This window comes from Dreissena polymorpha, chromosome 15 (genome assembly GCF_020536995.1).
Source record: "Dreissena polymorpha isolate Duluth1 chromosome 15, UMN_Dpol_1.0, whole genome shotgun sequence".
NCBI classification, from domain to species: Eukaryota; Metazoa; Mollusca; class Bivalvia; order Myida; family Dreissenidae; genus Dreissena; species Dreissena polymorpha.
Window position 1 is genome coordinate 22,421,631 of NC_068369.1, and position 22,964 is coordinate 22,444,594.

The 22,964-nt window shown below is 36.8% G+C and overlaps 1 protein-coding gene across 2 annotated transcripts; it reads left to right on the forward strand.

Moving 5' to 3' along the window:
* The first annotated feature begins 3,985 nt into the window (after nt 1-3,985).
* LOC127860708 (uncharacterized) lies at nt 3,986-8,830 on the forward strand. 2 transcript variants are annotated; one of them, XR_008039899.1, is made up of 3 exons: nt 3,986-4,858; nt 5,971-6,262; nt 7,151-8,830. XR_008039899.1 is itself a non-coding variant. In XM_052398966.1 (2 exons), the coding sequence occupies exons 1-2, from the start codon at nt 6,051-6,053 to the stop codon at nt 7,548-7,550; spliced, it is 612 nt and encodes a 203-aa protein (XP_052254926.1). In that variant the 5' UTR covers nt 5,856-6,050; the 3' UTR covers nt 7,551-8,830. The 2 variants fall into 2 exon arrangements, 1 of the variants encoding a protein (XP_052254926.1); XM_052398966.1 differs by lacking the exon at nt 3,986-4,858 and having other exon boundaries at nt 5,856-6,262.
* The last annotated feature ends 14,134 nt before the right edge of the window (nt 8,831-22,964 follow it).

Genomic DNA, 22,964 nt, shown 5'->3' on the forward strand with positions numbered 1-22,964 from the left:
AACGGCTTACCCGGTTGTCGGACAAAGGGATCAACGGCCGAACTTCCAAAAGAGTTTGACAATCTCTCCACAGCATCAAGCAACTTCTCGACCACCTGGGTCAATTTGTCGACCGCCGACACACTGACCTCATCCGCAGTGGGTGCTTTCTTCACCTCGTGAACCCACATTGACTCTTCTTGCTCAGTCTCCTGGGTATACCTTGGAGCCGCGGCGCAAGCCGACTGAACATGGAAATATATCTTCAGCATGTTCATCGCATCTCCCATAGATGTTGGTAACTGCAGACTAACATGCTTGCCGGCCTCCTCGTCAATCAAACCGTGACAAAACTTCGTCACTGCCTGTTCAGCGGCGTATGCATAGGGCAGATCACGAAACGCCGCTGTTGCCAGCTTCAGCGCCCGATCTGACCAATTGTCTAGGGACTCGCCTACTTCCTGATGGGCAACGTGGAAACGGCCCTGCGCGGTGGCGGTAAGCTCCCTGGCGCCAAAACGCTCCTGCAGTCGCTGCATTAGCTCTGCGTAAGGTACCGTCCCTCTCCCTTCGGTAAGCAACGCATAGAAATCGACCGCCTTTCCTGTCAAACACCAACCAAGGCAATCGGCGCATTCTGCGTCAGACCAATCTTGCACCTTTGCGTAGCGCTCAAACTTGCATTGAAAAACAAACCAATTGCTCTGCCCATCATATAGCAGGCTCTTAGGCAATTTTGTCAGAACATCCCGATCTTTCTGTGTCGGGGGAATACTTGGGCCAGGAGGGTTGCTTGGTCCGGGCAAATTATTGAAAACCGGTGCATTGCTGGGTTAGGGAACAGTGATGATAGATGGAATTGGGACAGGTAGACCATTCGGGGCAAGAGGGCCCTTTGAGGCACGATGGGATCCCGTAGGCCCATTGTCCCTACTCTGGGGCAAACCTAACAAAGGGGGCGAGGCGGGGACGCTTGATGCGACATTAAACGGTTTCGGTATGCTTATCATCATATGGTCCGGCTGTAACAACGGACGCTTTGGGAACAAAGGCTTTGCAATCTGGGGAAGAAAATCGTCCCATTGAGCTACGTCCGCCTCAAGAGCCGAAATTTGGGCTTCTAGTTGGGCCCTCTCGTGATCCTGACTTACCGACTCCTTCTCGAGCACAGACATATCTATCCACCTTTCGTGTGGGTCCATGGGCCTATTTGCGATTGACCGCCCCATTCCACCCTCCCCAACATGTTCCGCCCCATCCCCATACCCCAGGGCTTCTCTAAATAATGCGGGGTTAGTACTAAAATCCAACATGGTCATGTCACCAAAGGTCAACGGCCGCCCTATAATTGCCTCTAAAGTATGTGGTAACAAATTTCCCGTATTTTCCCGTATCAAAACAATGGCCTGTGCCAGTTGTCTGCCCACACCCAGAATATTGCATAATCTAGTGGGAGTGTCGTAGTTCACTCGAATTTTTCTGGGGGCTACCAGTAAAAATGGTGGGGTATATCCACTTCCCATATCCATTGTTAATTTAGAACTTTACAAGTAAATATAAAAAAGTTAAATTAATAAACAACCTAAAATAAATGGGCTGAGAAATTCTGAAATAAAAACTTTTGTATCTACTGGTAGACAATTAAAATTTAATTGCCCAACAACAACCAATTAACAAAATCGCTATCACTGTTGTTGCTATCAATAATCAATAAAAACTGAAAGTAAGAAACACGTCGCTTTAACTTGACGTTAAGCACTAATTTCCCGGGACCCAGTTTACATTCGCAATAACACTGCTATAAAAAGAATTGCCAAGGACAAAACTCGTGCGTGTAAACTTCTATTTCCTCGGACTTTAGTTAGTTACACTGCTATATACAACAGTCAACCAAACACGTTTTTCATGAACTGCTGCGCACAGAATACGCGCCAACTAATCACGGGAAAATTGCCAAATAAAAAAAAAAACACGTGGCCATCCGTGGATTACACAAGCAATTAAACTGTAACAAACAGCATTGGAAAATCACGTTTTTTAAGAAATATTTCACCAACTGATAACATGGCCGGCGAATGCCAACAGTGGAAAAAAACTACAATGCCGTCTGTTTGTTACACACTTCTTAAAATAGACGAACACTGAGTTCAACAAGTTAAAAACAGAAATCACGTTTTATGAAACGAACAGTTTCTATAAACTTTAAATTAAATTTGATCCGTCGATTGAAAATAAATTATGCGATGCCGATTGATTTTGCAACTAGCCTAACCGTTAAACACAATTTTCACTGAGTCCCCCGTTGGGCGCCATTGTAGTGTTTTTACGGTTAGCTCTTTGGGGTTCTTTTACAACAACTACAGCAATTACTTGCAACGGCACTAAATACAATACTCACGTTGGCATCGACTGGAATGCTCGTCAGGATGCACCAAACGTCCTCGTCATCTTCGAGGGAACTCGTCGGCTATACTCGTCGGTTGCACGTCACAAAATGGCACTATACATGTACTTCTGGGAATACACCTCCAGGCAAATACGTACTTACACACACAGTCACCGGCTTACATACACATATACTTCTGGGAATACACTTCCAGGGAAATGCCTGTCATTTACACAATCACAGGCAACTCACAGACTCACATACACAGTCACAGTCTCACTTATATCTTCTGGGAATGGCCTTCCAGGTAAATACGTGTTGAACACACATAAAATACAATATAATACAATATAATACAATATAATCTATACTCAGGCTCACAATTACTCACTCAGGCTCACAATTACTCCAAGCAATACTCAGCTTGGGAAAATACGTCCACTCGCATCAAATAACCCGTGCACAAGAGACCGTACAAACTCGTGCTGCCCAGCATGCACTATTCCGATTTGTCGCTGGTTCCCAATCACGAGGTATGTGCGCATTTTGTAGACCGGGCACCGGCACAACAAAGTTATTGCCAGTGAAATTCAACTGCACACTTAATGAATGGCAATTATTTTGTTCTATTTTATTTTTTTACAAATCGGGCTAACTGCTTTGATGTACATCCATACTTTTTAAAATTAAAAAAGACTCAAAAATGAAGAATTACTTTGCTATATGAAACTAAATCATTTTCTTAAAGCGTTACAACATCGAGGCAGCAACACCCGAATTAAACTACACAGAAACCTAACGACTCCCTTTGTTAACACTTTTGTGAACGAAATGGACACCCGATTCAGTGATTTGCAGACTAAGGCAACCATGTGATTGAAGTTTATACCTGAACAAATGTGCGCCTCTCCTGTCAGTGCTAGTGACCTTGAATGGTTCATTGATGATCTCCCTTCCCCTCAGTCTCTCCCTGCTGAGTTGCACTTTATATGGCAGGCTAGGTGGAAAGGTGTACCCAACCCACCTAACCACCCTTCAGGGCTCTGTTGCACATTGTTATTCCCAGCTGTACCCCACCATTTACACTGTTTTGTCCATATCATGTGTATTCCCTGTTACATCATGCGAGTGTGAAAGGAGTATCAGTGCCCAAGAACTTGTTAAGACATAACTAATATCATCAATGGGTCAGAACAGGTTATCCGCTGTGTGCCTGCTTTCCATTCATAGGGACATGGACATAAACATTTTAATGTTGTACCTTAGTTGACCTAGTAGGATATCCAGCATGGTTAAATAGGAGGTCCACCCATCTTACTCTGTTAAAAAAGTTATGGATAAAGATAATGTCTCCCACCACTTAAGTGGTTTGAGAGACATTGGATTTACCCATGTGTGTCTGCCTGTCCGTGTGTCTGTCACACTTGATGTGTGAACTCAAGTTCTTATTTGTTTTACATGCACTTTTATCATGCAAAATGCTGATTAGATAGCAGGAAATCGCATTATTTCAAGGTGCCAATTAAAAAAAAAATTCGTCGACGGAAGGGGACACCCCTCCCGCACCCTCTCCTGTTGAGCCCCCCTCTAAAAAAATTCTGGATACGCCTCTGTACGTCGTCGTACAAAATTGTACGTCGACGTACAAATATACATACACTTCGACGTATATATTTGTACGTCGACGTACAAATTGTACATCGACGAACAATTTTGTACGTCGACGTACAATTTTCTGAGCAGCCAATCAAAAAACTCCTCTCTTGAATCGCTTTTCCTTCAGATTTATTCATAAGAAATGTTCAAAATCTCTTTTAAAATTGAGGAAAAAAAATTAGATTTGAAACAGAAAAGAAATAAACATAAGTATCTACTTGACGGTATTTATTCTAAAATCGCTTTATGTAATGAATATTATCTAGTAACTGCTGAGACCGGTCTAGTCCATTTCCGGTTTCTGAAAAATATGGCGGACGCCGAAGGTTTTCGAGAAGTAGCAACTCGCATTGTGCACTTTTTATGTAGAAGTTTAATGACGCAATATACAGATGCAAATTTGTGTGAATCTATTCTAACACTTTGACAGCGTTAAGCCGGTATGCACTTCGTATGTGTACCCGTTTTCCCATTTTGAACGGCTGTGTGAGATTCTCGACTCGTTATGTCAACAACTGAAGATCGAAAGAGGTTAGTATTTTCCCTGACCATTTAAATAATTTTCGATCCCATTACTTGCGGACCATTTTTTATGGAGTTGGTGCTCTTGATCTTACTATAATTTTATTTGTGTTATAACCTTTGTTGCTTTAATCTTTTCAAAACGCTGCAGCATCTCATTGGTTTCTTCGCCGAAAAACAGACTACAACGCGAGGCAGACCACTTTACGTCATTAGTCGAGAGCAGCTGGAGTATCTAGTTGAAGCGGGCTTCAAACGACGAGCTATTGCTAGTCTGCTTCATGTGTCAGATTCGGTTATTAAGCGCCGCCTCAGGTATGTTATCCATTCAATAGAATAACAGTGTGTATACAGGGTGTCCCAAAAAACAAAGCCACTGTTTATTTTTTCTTTACTAAAATAGGCACAGGTATGCCCTTTTAACACATTATTATTGAATTTCAAATGGGTATTGGTTTGTTACCTGAAGTGGCAATTTGTAGATAGTGATTTCAATTTTTGTAAAATGATTCATTTAGTACTTCTTTAACAAGTTAAAATCAACCTAAAATTCATATTGAACAACAGATATTCCCAAAAGTGCTTTTAATCCACAGGACATTTCTATGTGTGGTTAACATTTCGGGCCTATCATTGACAGTTTGAATGACATAGGCGACCATGTTGTCAGGGCCCTCGTTTTGCAATTTTTACTAACGAATATCGGCGCCTTCCCACATGAAAAACGTACTTTTTCAGCTATATTTTATTTTTTTTTAACTTTAATATCTATGTTGCCAGCTGGTATCATGCTGCTAACCTTTGTTTAAATGTATATTTATGTAAATCACATTATAATAACGCCATTTAAGTGTTGAATGGTTGGTGAAAAGATCTTCTAAAATTCCCCTTTTTCGCCCAAAACAATGCGAAATTCCCTCTCATGAGGGATGTGAGTGGCTTCCCCTGGCGGCAAGAGAGGGCCCTGGCAGTCAATGTGATTTAAATCATATCTTCAAAACCTCTACGCTGTGAGGATCCGATGACGCGCTGAACTAGTCCATCTCTGCCAATCAATGCCTTTGTTAATGAATCCTGTGTAAATGATTTGAATCTACCAGTTTTTTTAACGTGGAAAAAACTTTAAATGTTCAGACTTAAGTGCTTATCTAACAGAAGTGAAGATGAAACATGTTACATGTATTTAAATGATTATATCGATTCGGTTAATCTGATTGTTAAAAATGGAAACAATCTCAACTCCAGATCTGGACGAAGGGAAGATCAAGTACTACAGTCAGATTGCACTGCAATGGGAGCCACACCACATCTTGATTGCTGCAAAGGCACAAACATACCTGAAAAAACATATTTTTCCCTTCTCAGTGAGATATATATTTTTCATATTCCCTCAAAATAAACACATTTTCTCTATTATATATTTTCAGGACATATTGTATAAGCATCAGGGGAAGGTACTCGAGCATCTCCAACGAGGAACTTGACAATCTGGTCCGAGAGATAACAAATGGCAATCAGACCACTTGGGCAACGAATGGTTCAGGGACAACTTCAGAGTCTAAGACATCGGGTTCAAAGACAACGTGTTGCTGACAGTCTGATCTGGGTCTACGAAGCAGCCGTAGCCATGCGATGGTGTCACTCGATTTGGCAAAGGGTATACACTGTTGCTGGTCCAAACTCATTGTGGCACATAGATGGAAACCACAAATTGATAAGGTACAAAATTACTTAGTCTGCTAGGTCAAATGATAAAAAAAACCTTGTAAAGATTACAGTTGCCGCTTTTTTGCTTTAATCTTCATTATCTTTTGTCAAAATATTTATCTTAATGATATTGTCAAGTTCAAATCTGAGTCATGTGGGGTCAATAACTATGTCAGTTGGTCAAATAATGGAAAAAACATTTTAAACACTCAAGAGGCCACAAGTTTGCTTCAATCTTCATCACAATTGGTTGTTACAATTTTTATTTTTATTTTTTTGGTAAAGTTTGAATTTGGGTCATGTTGGACCAAACACTAGTTCACAAGGTCCAAGGATTGAAAAGCTTGTAAACCCTCACAATTCTATGCCAAAACACTCATTCCTATGGCATAGCATTTTACAAATACAGTCTTGTTTAAGCTTTTCTATTTTGTACTGCAGTAGTTAACTTTGTACATCAAGAAGCCAGAGTGCATTTTAAATGTTATCTAAAACATATTTTGTGCAATTTCGGTGTTGTATGTAGATTTGGGGGGGGGGGGCATTTAAATATTGCTTTATTTTCCCATAATATGCATGACATTGCTCAAAATTCCATTTTTTCTAATTTCAGCTATTTTTAGAATGTTGTGGAAACTGTGTATCAGTTTTCTAAAATTTCTGCCCAAAATTTTATTAGACTAAAAATTTTAATTGGGGCAACAGTAAGATAACAAGGTGTATTGAGCAGATTTGTATTTTGTGATTAATTTGTGCCCAAATAATTTGTTTTGACTGGTTACCCCCTCCAATTGAGGCCATATATACTCACACCAAATTAAACAAAATACTTTGCTGTTTTAGTAAATGTGCATTGTAATATCTATACAAGTATGTACAATTTTTATACCTTTGTTTCAGGTGGGGTTTTGTCATACACGGAGGCATCGATGGCCTCTCGCGGATGTGTGTTTTCCTCCAAGCTGCGGCCAACAACAAGGCTACCACGATGACAAAAGTCTTCATGACAGGCACCCAGCGCTATGGTGTCCCATCAAGAGTCCGGAACGATCATGGACTGGGGAATACCAGGGTTGGGGCGTTTATGATAGCGCATCGTGGACCTCGTCGGGGTTCTTTCATCACGGGAAGGAGCGTTCACAATCAGCGGAATCAGTTGCCAGTGCAACAAGCGTGTTTCACAGCTTGTTTACATATCTTGAGGAGTCTGGACAGTTGGATTTGGCAAATCCAGTGCACATGTGGTGCCTTCATCACTTGTTTGTGCCTCGTGTCCAGCAACATTAGACATATTTCGTGAGGGCTGGAACTTGCACAGGTTGAGTGGTGAAAGAGGTAGAACCCCCACACAGCTCTACATTGAGGGCATGATGCGCCAATCTGGACAGGGTCATAGGGGCATCGACGACATGGTGTTCCATGCTTCGGAGGAGGCCATCCAAGACCATGACAAATATGGCATTGACATTGAGGTCGAGGTAGCACCCCGAGAAGACATGATCACCAATGTGTCAAATGTAGACTGTCCTCTAAACGAGCAGGACTTCACAAGACTAGAACAAACTGTGAACATTGAAAGTGATCACCAGGGTGTGGATTGTTTCTTGGCATGTGTGGAGTTCTGCAATTCTGTGTTGTGACCAAGATATGATAAACACGAAACTATGTACATGCATGTCAGATAAAGATGTTTATATACTCATGTCGTGTTTCAGCTATTGTGGCCTACAGCAAAATAACTTAATAAGCTTGACATTTTGTACAAAATTAAAGTTCTTACAAGTGAAAATTAAATAGATGTTTCTATTTCCCGAAACTTCAAATTTTTTAAATAGTTTATGTTTCAAGGAAATCTTTTCATTCAGTAAGAAAAAAATAACCATGGCTGACAGAAAATTTGTTAAAAATGTAAAAAGAAATGTACAAAAAAATATAACAAAATATATGAATAAAGGAGAACTGGATATAATTATCTGCCCATTTTATGAGTTAGTTGGGATATAGATACATGTATGCATAATAAACATCCTTTTATGAAAATAATTGATAAAACAATTGTCATAAGGTAGCGTAAAAAGAGTCTCGAACATGGTCAGTTTTATTTATAGAAGATTCAAGGACTATTATGAACACAAAAATGTTTGTCATTGAATACCGTGGCTTTGAAATCAATGTTCAAAGTTTGATCAACTTATCTTGCGTAGTTTTTGAGATATGATGACCTGAATGGGACAAAAATGAGAAGTTACATATGAAGTATCAGTAATTAGTGCTATGGAATTGTTGCTCTTGTACAGCATCATATATACTGTTTTATATGGCAAGAAAGGACAGTAATCTTGTACATTAGTTTTTGAAAACTAATACTTAGTATAAAAACGTAATATTATGTTGCACTTCCTACTTAATTTATTGCCATTTGATGATTCAGTATTTTTACTCAAAAGTACATAGCAGATCTATATTTTTCATTTTTTTATGCACGATGAAAACCAAAGCAGGAAAAAAAAAATCAGTTGAAATATTTAACAGTTTATTGTAGATATTGATAAGATTTTATAAATACATAAATGTGACTGTTGGGACATGTTTAATTGCATTAAGACCATTATTTTGTGTGTATTTATGCATATTTTACACTACAATGTAATAAAAATTAAAAAAAAACAGAGGTTTAAAAATATTTGGACCACAAAGTAATAATTTTTGGGCCTATTAAAAGTTTGTGATCTGTGTATAGTACATCAGCCGTGACTGTTGCGACAAAAAGTTTCTAAAGTTAGTATGATGAATTTATAAACCTGTAAGGTCAAAGACCAGTCTTATTCTCTCAATGGCTGTTCAATTAACACAATGACATGCACACTCATGTTTATGGTGATGTTAAAGCAGACAAAGAGGCACTTTAAACAGCCGTGACTGTTGGGATAAAAACCGTGACTGTTGGGACACATACTCAATGCAATGTACAGTTGTTACTTGTCAGCATATAAGTTTGACTGAACAATGTATACCTGTGCTAGGGTCTTGAGAATAAGTGAAGATATCTTTTTCATAAAAATCTGATATCATCAAACAGTGAGAATTAGAAGAGACACACCATCAAGCTGTGACGGTGTAAGACAATGGTGCTTAACGTCTAGTGAAATAGATGGGTTACATACATATAAAGTCCGCCTTTATTGTTAATTAAATTAAATTTCATGCAATATGTAATGAAGGTATGAAAATGCTCTTTTAGACTCAATTGAGTACATTTTAAAAAAGAGGGCCTGAAAGGCCCAAAGTCGCTCACCTGAGATTAAAAGGCACTGACCTGTTCTGTGCAGCCCAATATGTCATTCGAACAAAATGTTCTTACCAACTTTCTTGACTAGTGAACACCCTGGCAGCCACGTTTTTCAACAGACCAGAAAGAGTTTCATACACATCCGAGATATCATTTAAACAAATATACTGACAGAGTTTTATGAAGATTCATAAATCCATATCAGGAAAAATGCCCTGCCCACTGGTGTTTATGTTTTTGAAGCAACTGGAACCAATTTCGAACTTGTTAAAATATCATGGGGACAAATCTTCTTACAAAGTTTCATGATGATCGTACAATAAATATTGCTTCTAGAGTGTTAACAGGGTTTTACTATAGCGATATAAGGAAAAATGCCACGCCCCCTTGGCGGCCATGTTTTTCAACCAACCGGAACCATTTTCCAACTCATCCAAGATATCATTGGGACAAATCATCTGACCAAGTTTCATGATGATCGGACAATAAATGTGGCCTCTAGAGTGATAACAAGGTTTTACTAAAGCATGATATTTAGCCATATTAGGAAAAATGCCCTGCCCCCTGATGGCCATGTTTTTTAAGCAACCGAAACCATTTTTAAACTCATCCAATATATCATTAGGACTAATCTTCTGACCAAGTTTCATGAATATAGGAAAATTAATGTGGCCTCTAGAGTGTTAACAAGATTTTACTACAGCCATGTTTTTCAAGCAAACGTAACCATTTTCGAACTCATCCAAGATATCATTTAGACCAATCTTCTGACCAAATTTCATGAAGATTGGACAATAAATGTGGCCTCTAAAGTGTTCACAAGGTTTTACTTTAGCCCTATATAGCCATATTTGGAAAAATGCCCCGCCCCTTGGCAGCCATGTTTTTCAAGCAAATGTAACCATTTTCGAACTCGTCCAAGATATCATTGAGACCAATCTTCTGATTAAATTTCATGAAGATTGGACAATAAATGTGGCCTCTTGAGTGTTAACAAGGTTTTACTATGGACATATAAGGAAAACTGCCCCACTCCCTGGCGGCCATGTTTTTTCACCGATCTGGACCATTTTCGAACTCATCCTAGATATCAATGAAACTAATGTTTTGACCAAGTTTCATGATGATTAGGCAAAAAATGTGACTTCAAGTGTGTTCACAAGGTTTCTCTATAGCCATATTAGGAATACAGCCCCGCCCCCTGGTCGCCATATTTTTCAAGGGACTGGGACCATTTTTGAATTTAACCAACATATCATTAGACACACAATTTGACAAAGTTACACGATGATTGGGCATGAAATGTGACGTCTACAGTGTTAACAAGGCTTTCTTTGTTTTGACCTTGTGACCTAGTTTTTGACCCAGCATGACCCAGTTTCGAACTCTCCTTTTTAGGATAGATAAAAATACAAACAGTTGACAGTCTCCATAACATATAGACATGTCACATAGTACCAAATGTTGATGAGTTAATTACACGCTCAGTGAAATACAACACAGGGTCCTCAACCATCGGCGTCAGATGCTTGAGAGTTACACATAGTGCACATGTGTTAACCCTCTCCTCCAGCCAAAATTCTATGTCAATTAGCTTGTGGAAACCCAATGCCGGGATTTCTGATGATCCCGTCATCCACATGAGGACATAATGTGGCTTCAGGGTAATCCCGTTGACAGTGGCCCCATCACCCTTCGTCGCCTGAATAAATCTTACAAACTGCTGGCCAGTTTCACGGTCAGCCTCCCGATTGATATCCTGACGGTACTTGAATTTAAGCAGACCTCTGACATCAGCAGCGGTGACTGGAGGCTTCCAACTGCTGAAGAGACAGCACAGCTTCTCCTCCCTCACCAATGTCAGCACATTGTGAGTTCGTAGACCTGGGATGATTATATCAAATGTCTTTAATGCTACTAACAGTCATTTTATAGAGCTGTCAATCACATAGTTACATGTTTAATAACACATAGTCTCTAGACATATGCAGTTGATTCATAAAAAGCATGTATTTTAAACCGACCCAGTAATGAATATTATGCAATTTAATAAATAAATAAACCACACATCTGATATATTGGCACTAAAGGCAGTTTAATAAAAATGTTTGATTAATACATGAAAGCTTTTAGGTTTTTACCAGTCCCAATTTCACTATTTTTTATCTTTAATTGAAATTCACTTGTACAAATGTGTGTTAAATTTGAATTAAAATCAATCATCTATTGACTAGCCAGCTTACAAAAACATCTTATTCCATTTCGAGGAGCTTTGTTACTCAATATTATAATTATATCTCATTACCTTCAATGAACTGTTCCAGTTCATCTCTGCAATCCAGGACCATGTTGCTCACAAGGGCGGACTGCAGGAGGGGGTGTGGTCTTTTTTTAATGAGTTACACGGGAGGATGAAGCCTGCTGCCTCTCGCTGGTCGTACATGCTGAAATACAGCTCTTGTAACTCTCTGTGTGATGAGGCATGTGGCATCTGAAATTATACGTCATTTAATATTATATGATCTATTTTACAAAAATCTTGACTCAGATGGACTGCATTTAACTCTTTTCAGCACAAACAAATAAATTTTCATCAAGAATTGACTTCTTCAAATTGTTATCCTCTGTTTATCAAATTATGTTCAGCTATATTGCTATTACTCATGCAAATATTATTTGCTATTTGGCTAGAGTGTGTGAGGTATGTAAACTGTTTAAAATTGCTCAGGGTTTTTCATTACATTTTTTACATTTCTGTCACTGGTTGTAGTTCAGGATCTGAATTTCCAGTCCGAAAGTATTTGTTTTGGTCGGTACAACTGCTTGATGAGTTCCCGCCAAAAAAGATACTCGAGGCCTGGAAATTCTTGTCTGAGTCTACAACTTATGATATTTTTTCTTGCATAAATATTTAACAAGTAGTAAAATGGAATGATTTACAGCTGAAATGGAATATTTTAAATAGTTTTTATTATGGACACATAATCTTAGAAGCGTGGTATTATGACATCATGAAGAGAAAGTGACAAAACACCATAACATTAATGTCGAGAACAATGTTCTGATGTTATTTGAATGTTTTAATTGCTTACGAGTCATCCTCCATCCCCCTGTGCCAGACAGGTTTTCCCAGCATGAATGAAGGCTGTGGAATTCTCAGTCAGATATGCAAGAATCATAGGTTTTTAACACATATTATAATATTTACCTTTTCAAGAGTTTTTACCATCTCCGGATTGAGGTCATTTGGATTCACACCATTGTTTCTGATGTCAGGGATCTTACCGTATGGTGCCTAGGGCGTCTTTCATGGCATGGTTTCTTCTCACTTTCAGGAGCATAGGGTCTGTAATGGGACCGGTGATGCACGTACTGGCTAGTTGTTGGAGCCGCTCATTGGCAGTATCTGTTATACGGCTAGGTCTGCAGAAACATACTTTTTACTGAAATAATATTCAAAATCTCATAACGTTAAAATTTGATCAAAATAGCAATTTCTATTTTTACAAGGATCTGGTTAATTTTAAAATACAACAAATCAGATATTTAATCGATTGACCATTTATGAAACTGCCCCCATCTGTTTATTAACGCTGCTATCAAATAATTGTTTCGCTATCGGCTATGATCGATACTGTAAATGGGCAAAAATAGAAGTATTAACAGTGACATGGTTCAACAGATTTGTAGTAGACAGGGGATATGTAAAACTAACTTTACACACATAACAATAGCGGTCTTCTTATCAACAGACAGTGTAAAGTATTTCCATACTTCCGAACCGGCTGGTGGCATTTTCAGACTTAAATCATAACCCTTATCACAAAAAAATTGTTCTGAGGTTTTCTAACAAAAATTTATATCATTTGAGAAATTTGAGTAATTGACATATTTAATGTCTGTTCAAACTGTTATCATAAAGACTAAATTATTATTCGCTGGTCAATTGAAACCCTCAATTAGCACCTAATTGACAAACAACAGTTTGTGCCCTTTCTTAGAGTGAGTGTAATGCATTGCGCTATTTGAGTAATTCACACATTTTTATGGCTGTTCATACTGTGATCACAAAAACTTAATTATTATTCACCAGTCAATTAAAGCCGTTAATTGGCACTCCATTGACAAACAACAGTTCGGGGTCTTTCTTAGTGTGTGTATATTGCATTGTGCAATCAATTCTGATACGGGCCGTGTTATCAGTTTGACACAATGAACTTCACAGCAAACACGTTAATCCCAAATTTTTTAGGGTGCAAATTAGTAAGCCGCTCGCAGGTCATTACAAATTAGGGCAATAACGTTTGACCTAATTGCGAATATGCTGATATCAGTTCTGTTATTAGAATACTGACCATTCAATCGAATATTAGAATAATGAAATAATTTTGCAATCCTTAGTTAAAATTCTGGCTTGGTCTGTCCATTTGCGTAGAAGCTCAAACATGAATATTATTAATCTGCTTTCTTTTAAAACTGATTGCCTAGTATTTATTCTACAACAAGGATATGAAAAGAAAGCAGAAGAAGCCCTATAGAAAAATCATGAATTTTAAAACAATGTCTTTAATCAAAACACTTCATTTCAAACATTAAGATTATTTAAGATATAATGCATAATATATCATGCACATCAAAAATCATATGCTCTTACAGAATGGCTTGTGATGTTTGAACAGCAGGGATGAACTCATTCAGAACGGCTGATGACTTGTTGGCTGTCTGGTCATCAGGCTGGTCAATGTCTCTGTGAGGGAAAGGTCAATGTTTTAATACTGTATCTAATAAAGTATTACATGGAAGCTTGTGATGCTGATTCTTGACATTAAAGCAAAGATTCAGATCACATGCCATCTGACCACTGTGTTGATGTCGAAAGAGAACCGTGGGTGTCCCAGCTTGCTCATATAGGGAATCACTCTGTGCATTCTGTAAAAGAAATATGTTTGTTAAGAAATAGTCTATACTAAGGGTGTTATGGCCTTATAGTGACGGACCAGTCTGCCCATACTTATAGGGGACCAATCCAAAACACTCAGGTCTGCTATATGACTGGGAGGTCACTTAAAGGCCATTAGGTCTGAAGTGGTGTATCCTTTTTCTAATATTATACCCCATATTATTTTTGTGTAAATTTACAGATTTTGTATGGAGATATCAATTTTTGTGAACATATGTGCAGTGCCTTCAACAATACGCTTTACTTTAACAGTGCTTGGTACTATGCTGATTTATGGCCCCCTGTTATTCATATGATTGTGCAAAGAAAGAACACATTGATGTTGTGTAAGCCATATATTTGTTGTTGTTATACACAATCGTGCCTATTTTACACTAAATGCAAGAGATGATCAAAGCAGCATTCGCAGATAATGAAGGCATTGAATCTTTTACCTAAACAACTATCCAACAGAATCAAAGGAAGATATGAGCAAAATGCAAACATACTTTTATGATCTGACCTAGTGACTTATGATTGGACATAGTGACCTAATTTATTTAATTTTTAATCAAATATGACCCATTTAAAATATCAGCCTAGAATTTATTGATAAACGACCAATTTTCATTAAAATCAATCAGGAAATAAATGTGACCTCTTGTGTAATATTTATTATTATAACGCCATATTTTAGCTTGGCATACATTATATGGATCAGTTTGTAAATCAAACAAACCTGAATCTCTGGAAAGACAATCTGTAAATCATAGTCAATCTCAACAGCTGGTGTAGTCGTGAGGGCTGGCATTGACAGAATGGCTGGCGTTGACATGATGACTGGCATTGACGGGATGGCTTGCGAAGACTTGTAGGCTGGTGTTGACGGGATGTCTGGCATAGTCGTGACAGCTGGCATTGATGGGATGTCTGGCGTAGTCATGATGGCTGGCGTTCACGGGATGGCTGGCGTAGTCCTGACAGCTGGTGTTGACAGGATGGCTGGTGTAAGCATGACGGTTGGCATTGTGGCGGATGATGAAGGAACAGTTATCTGGGGCCCAATATGGTAGTCTGGTAGGACCCAGAGTCTCACAAAGCCACACGATTTGGTATCTGCTTTCAGCTTTTGAAGAGACTTTTCCCTTGGAATCAACCCCAACTTGCATCGTGCCTGACCCACCATCAACTCAAAAGGTATAGTGTGGAGAATAGGATACAACTCAATGATCTTGTTTCTCAGGTCAGACTGTGTCCCAGTAGACGGAGGGGAGAAGGTGGTGTCTGGTTGCCTACCCAGACCTTTGGTTAACAACTCTGTGTGAATTACTGTTGCTGTTGGTGTGTAGAGCGGGTGGTCGAGCGCACAGGCCTTGAACCTTACAATGGTGGATCTTCGTCTGTCACCTGTGAGTTGTTGGCGGATCTGGGCCCTCCTTGGTCGTGCGGGTGTCACAGATCTTTGAGGTCTCGCTAGGGTAAGAAGCGCAGATATCAGCTCTCGTCCATGCTGAACCAAGGTCTGACGGCTGATGTCAGACACCTGACTCATGGCGGTACTCAGGTGTCTTCTGAACAGATCGGCTGAAATATAAATTACAAGAAATTATAGGAACAATTCCTTAAATAAACTTATATATGAACAAACATGTATTGAAAGTACCTAAAAGATTTTTGTTGTATATTTTTAATTGTCAAAAATAGCAAAAGCCATGAGTCCTTTAATAGGACTGACCAAAGATCTTTCAAGCCCTCACCTTCTCAAAGAGGGTTGTAAGGGACTACTAGGAAATACTTCACACAAACCATTTAAGCTTTGGGCCGTGTATTTAGTTTAGGTAGAGAAATTGTTGATGACGACGGACGACGGACACAAGGGATTAAAAGCCCACCTTGTGGCTACGTGACAGGTGAGGGTAAAAAACAAAAAAACTTTTTTTCTACCAATGAAACTTTTCAATTTTTTTTTAATATTAATTGAGATGCGGAAATACTTATACATCAGAAGAAAAAAAGGGGTCACCGATTAAATGTTCATCTCTCCTGTGACTTTATTACACATTCACTTTATTTCATGCGATATACATGTTCCCCTATACAGTGTTGTAATAAAGTTACACTGTGTTTAAAGTGAAATTATGGGTATATAACATTTAATAGGTGCCAATCGCAACCGTTGTTTATTTTTGGTGTTTTCACTTCATATACACATATACTTGCTCACGCAGCATCAACCTACTAAACAATAGTAAACTACTAAAACAATATCCTGTAAAGAGAAAATAATGCATTTGAATATTAACCGTTTTGAAAACGACATAAATGATATGATACACAATGTGAATCAAAATGTAATTTTAGTGCAGAATTGTTCATACGACACAAAGACACTATTTTGTTCTACGGATCATTTCGGCTTAGAGGACTCACATGGCATGTAAAATATCAAATATTATATATATTTTTTGCAAAGAACTGGTAGCAAGATGAGTTGCAGATAATTGGTCAGTAAGCACATTTTAACTAACTATTTTTACCAGTCGATTCTTTTCAGCTAAATTCAACAGTGAGCAAGAGCTGTCAGAGGACAGCGCCCTTGACTATTCGAGTACTTGACAGTATAAAACATTTATTTTGCTGGGGGTAGGGGGGGTTGAAACGGGGGTATAATGTGGGGTGTGGTCATTTAATAGATGATCTATCAAAAATAAAAAAAATAAAAAATTGGGAGGGGGGAGGTGGGAGGTGGGAGTAGGGGGGAGGGACTCTGGGTTGGGGCGTGGGGTATTGTTTTGGTGGGATCCATTGTGGTATTCAGGTAAGTGTTGTTTTGTCAAAGTATTAATAAAATCTAATCATTAATAAAGAAGTTATGGAAATGTAAGCGAAATGTTGTCTGCTCTAGTTTATAGGCTGGGGTCATGTTTGTAAACAATATGCAAAATATAAAAGCATAAAAGGATTTGAGAAAATGACCTGGTGACCAAGTTTTTTGACAAAACATGACCCACTTTCAAATTTGACCTACATTTCACTGAGATAAACATTCTGACTAACTTTCATATAATCAGGAAAAACGTTGACAAAAATATTCAACACAATATATTAAGCAGTATTGAAGATATAAGGAATACTTGAAAAAGTTGCGCTACACTTGAGTGTAACGCCAACGGCACACAAGAACAGTAGCCCTTCGTATTCTCCAACTAGATAAGCTGAAAATATTTTCCTATTTAGTGTTTACAAAGTATTTGTACAATTTAACTTATATACCTAGTTTTACAAACATTGTGCCTTGCAGAAAGCTTACATCAAAATGCTGACACATGCACAGACAACATACAATGTACTTTATAGCCAACCTTGTTTCAGTTTCAACAAGACTGCATTTGTTTTGGCATTGAAATGTGAGGGATAAAAAATTCGACCAAAGATCATGAAGATTGAAGCAAAAATACAGCCACTTTAATGTTCACAACATTTGTCTATTATTTGACATATTTACCTAGTTATTGACCCAATGTTCGAACTTCACTTAAAAATCTTTTTTTTTTACCCAATATTATAGAGATCATGCAGATTGAAGCAAAACTGTGGCCATAAGGGTCTTTACAAGGTTTTCCAATTATTTGACCCAAATTCAAAGTTGACCTTCAGATCACCCATATAAACATGTTGGCCAAAGATCATGTTGACTTAAGCCAAAATATGGCAACTAGAGTGTTAACAAGATTTTTCTATTATTTGATCTAACGACCATGTTTTTAACCCAACATGACCAAGATTCTAACTTGACCTTAAGATCATCAAAATAAACATTGTGACCAAATATCCTGAAGATTGAAACAATGGTCACAGAAGTATTTACAATGTTTTTTTTAATTTTAGCTCTGGTTGCCATCTTAGTCATCAGATTGGATTTATTTGGACAATTTTGGTAGAGGGCCACACAAGGAAAATTCCTGTCATGTTTGGTTAACATTGGCGTAGTGGTTTTTGAAAAGATTTTTTAAAATGTGGGATAGCCAAACAAACAGACGGACACACAAGACAAACACTATATGCCACCGCATTGCAGATGCTGCGGTGGAATATAAAGCCAGGTTAGTTAATAATCTATTCTCGTACTCAAGTCTAAAGAATTCAAATTATTTGGATTACTTACCGGCTGCTGTATCTGTTAGGACACCCCGGACAAGCTCTGTGGCGTTGTCTGAAACGGTCTGTGTAGTCTCTGACATGATCTGTAAAATACCCGGTATAATGTTAAAATAATATTTTTTCCAAATTTGAAAAATCACTTTTTCAAACACAATGCTTATTAGAAAAACATATAACATCAATACAACTTCTTATGCCCATATATTTGGTGAGTTTTTGTTGCATTTCGTGATAATTATTATTTGCATAAGCCAGAGGTTAATACCACCACGCCAGGTTAATAAATATGCACAATATCTATGTGTAAGCAGTCGATATTCTCATAATTTGGTTAAAATAATAATAATTATTATGTTCAATGTTAGTTATCTCTAAAACTGCCAAATCATGGTTGTAGATCTATATTTTTTAAAGTGAGATTACATATTTTGAAAACATAATATTGAAGATTACAATAATATGTTATATAAAAGTTCTTCTGAGGATTTCCTTTTAAAATTAGTATCTAGACATAAAATTGATTATGAATGTGCACTAAAATCTTAAAATTTTCATTTTCAAATAAATACCCAGAATTATGATAAAGGTTCATTTATATGAAATGTCTATTCAAAAGCCTATAAAGCATTAACCAACAGGTACAATCCCAACATGTTCATTGATTGTAACGCTTCTGATTATCTAAAATTGTACAAGCTTGAAATAAACATATGAAATTGATAAATTGTAATCATGATTTCATTTTATTTTTGGTGTCAGTTTAGTTGACAAGGTAGTAAGACACTTCGACCCATTGACACTTTGACCCCTACCCACTTTAGAAGACTCTTCGACCCCTTGACACTTCTACCCCTATTTTCAATATTTTTGTTGAAGGCACATAGACTCCTGTTTATTTTAATCAAGACACTTTGACCCCTGAATCCAAACACTACATTAGCAATTAATTTTGTACTTTTGGGCTGTGATTATTCTTTTTTTAATTTCAGCAATACATGAACTCAGAAAGTACATGAGAAATAAGATAATTATTAACACTAAAATGTACAAGTATAGTTATAGTAATTACTTTGTGCTACTTAGTGGAACTCTAATAAAATAAACAGCGAGAGACAAACAAACGCCTTTTTAGACATCTTTATTTCTTTGATACCAGATTTATCAGATTTCATGTTTACTGTCTACTTATAGATTCTTTTAAGAACTTGTTTTTGTTTTGGTAATTTTCTCAATTAATGATCATAATAAGTTAATAACGGACATATTTCATACCTATTCTCTCTCGTTTGAAAAAGTATTTTCATATGATCAAGAATAACACTCATGACTGTGTCACATAATGCATATCATTTATTCATCACACAAATCAATTCCATTAAGAATAATTATGTTAAATAAATAAAATATTAAGCAGGGGCCAAAGTGTCTAAAAAAACACAACATGGGTCGAAGTGTCTCAAAAATAGGGGTCTTTGTGTCTAAAGGGGGTTGAATTGTTATCTTTAAAAAAAAACAACGGGGTCAAAGTGTCAAGGGGTCGATGTGTCTGACATTCCAAAAACAGTAATAAAATTAATTGCAAAAGATTTTTATGTTAATTTGCGATATTATCAGATATAAATCATACTCTTTTGCCAACCGTTGTGTAAATATACGGACAGTGAAAAGGGCATTTAGTGTCCGATTAATGGAATGGCAAAAAGTTCAATTATCTCCAAATGAACGTATTTAATATTTTAAGAAATCATAAAACCATGACTATTAAATAAAACAACTCATTTTCAAGGGATAAATAAGCATCAGAAACATTTGCTCACATATCAACAAATATTCATAGAAATGAAGTAATTACATTTTTATTTAATTTAAAGACATTATATTATAACGATAAAACAGAGGGGTTGTGAAATCTAGCTGCAGTCACTTTAAGCTACCTAGCATATAATATCTTAAAGTACATTAACATCCATTAAATAAAATGTAAAAAGTAAACTTTAAATAACTGTATCAGAATTAAAATTAGATAAATTTTAAAACATGGACTGTCACTTAAAGCGTATTTAGCACCAATTTTGGCAAATGGACCTACTATTTCTAGTACCTGTAATCATTTTATGTAAAAAAGAATGACAGAACCATTCTGTTAGTGTTGAATATATATGAATCTAGCCTGAAAGAGTCTATTTAACTTATTTTTTAAAAGAAACCATCAGCACATATATGACTGGAAAGTATATCTATTATTATTACTATAAAATTCTTTCCCAACAATTTATAATATATATGTATGATATGAATACAGGATGTAATTCATAGCTAAGATCACTATAATTGGTCTCATATCAATTCTACAAATCATGAAAGAAAATATATACATATTAAATGAAAGTTTCATCTCCTCCGACATAAAAAGTTGTGCAATTAATAATGCACAAAATGAAAACAAAAAATATTAACAATCAAAACTTACTTCTGTTTTCTGTTTGAATGACCTTTCCGACTAATGACTAATAGGGTTGTTCACCCTCGGGACTTCGATTAATAAACCATTGCCCGAGCACACTGCTTAACATAAGCTCTGCATTAAAAGGTCGAACACGGCCATAAAATGGACAGCCCGATTTTACTGGGCTGTACCATTGATAAAAATAGAAAACTTTGCTGTGTTGGTGCGGTGCTTTAATAAAAATCTAGTTATTTAAAAAATAGCTTTACTTATAATTAAATTAGATGGGATATAAATGCAATACTCATTATAAACTGCACATTGGCTGAGCCTAACGCTGTTAAAAAGCGGCGTTTGTATTGGTTAATAGGCTTTTATAACGACGGCGCTGATCGGCCGAGGACCTTTCCCATTCACACATAATAATTTAAGCAATACTTCAGCCAATTAGAACCATTGAAATAAAGTTTGTGGGTAATTTGGACGAATAGAATGACTTTCATCATATATTCACCACTAAATGGGTTCCTTTGACAATAAACAAGACCCAATTGAATCTGTCAACACCCAAGAAGGACCTTTGCATGTGTGAAAGTTGCAGTACACAGGAAAGTGTTGACACAAAACACAAAACTCATGTTATCAAAACATTTCACTTTTGGAAACCCTTTTTGCTAAGAATCTAGCACATTTCAAAGGTGCTAATACATGGTCAGGTCAAAGTGACATTAAACAGTCTTCAAAAGCATATAAGCATTAACAATATATAAGATATGCATTAAGGCAACACATGGAAATTTCATTTTTGAACATTTTTATTAATATTGCCCTTTTTATATTGATAATTAGTGCCTTCAAATTCTGACATTTTACCCCTTATTCCATACATATCATCACATAAAAAAACATGAATTGTTCAAAGGTTTCCATTCATACAAATATATTCCAAAAAGATTGTGCGTCCTTTTTATTTTAATTAAAGCATCCAAGGTTACTGAAAACAAACAGTAATTTCGGCACAAAATGCTTAATAAATAAAAAAACAATTTCTTTCTCAATTATATATATGAATAATTATTAACCGACAAACTTGAGCTCATAAACTTAATGTTAACCATTATATATAAGCACTCCAGCACTATTTATTTATTTATTTATTTATTTATTCTTGAGCATTGTGCTCCTCATATATAATTATATTATAATTGTAGGTGAATATGGGTTGTTAAATCATTATTCATTACTATTATTATCATAATGATTTTGCAACATTTCAATATAATATTATACATAAAGTGAAATTATGGAAATTTTTCACTGAAAAGCATTTTTTTCCTATATAAGTCTTTGTAGGAATACGGACAAAACCCCTCCCGGATTAAAACCCTCCCGTCATTTTCATAGGGGGCGGACGAAAACCCTCCCATGAATTAACTTTGGCGGACAACATGGGCGGCCAAAAACCCTCCCATGAAAAAAACGGGGGAGGACAAAAACCCTCCCATGAAAAAACGGAGGCGGACAAAAACCCTCCCGTACAAGAAATTTAACACTTAGTGTTGCATTCATAAATCTGACAAAATTACCCATTTTGTGTATTGTGTATTGTGTTTTCAGGGGTGTGAAATTGAAAGAAAACGTGTATCCATTAACTGTAAACATACCGCTTTCTAATGTGCATATATATCCAATAATCAAGTATAATAACAACATCAATTAAAACATAAAATGGGGCCATTTATAGACAAGTGAATTGAAAATTTATATTGAATGCAATACGATACAGTGTTACGTTTAATCGCGTCATACGCTAATTCATGCAAAAAACGTGCTTTCCGGGAAGTTTCTGAAAACTTTGCAAAAATGAAAGTAAAATTCT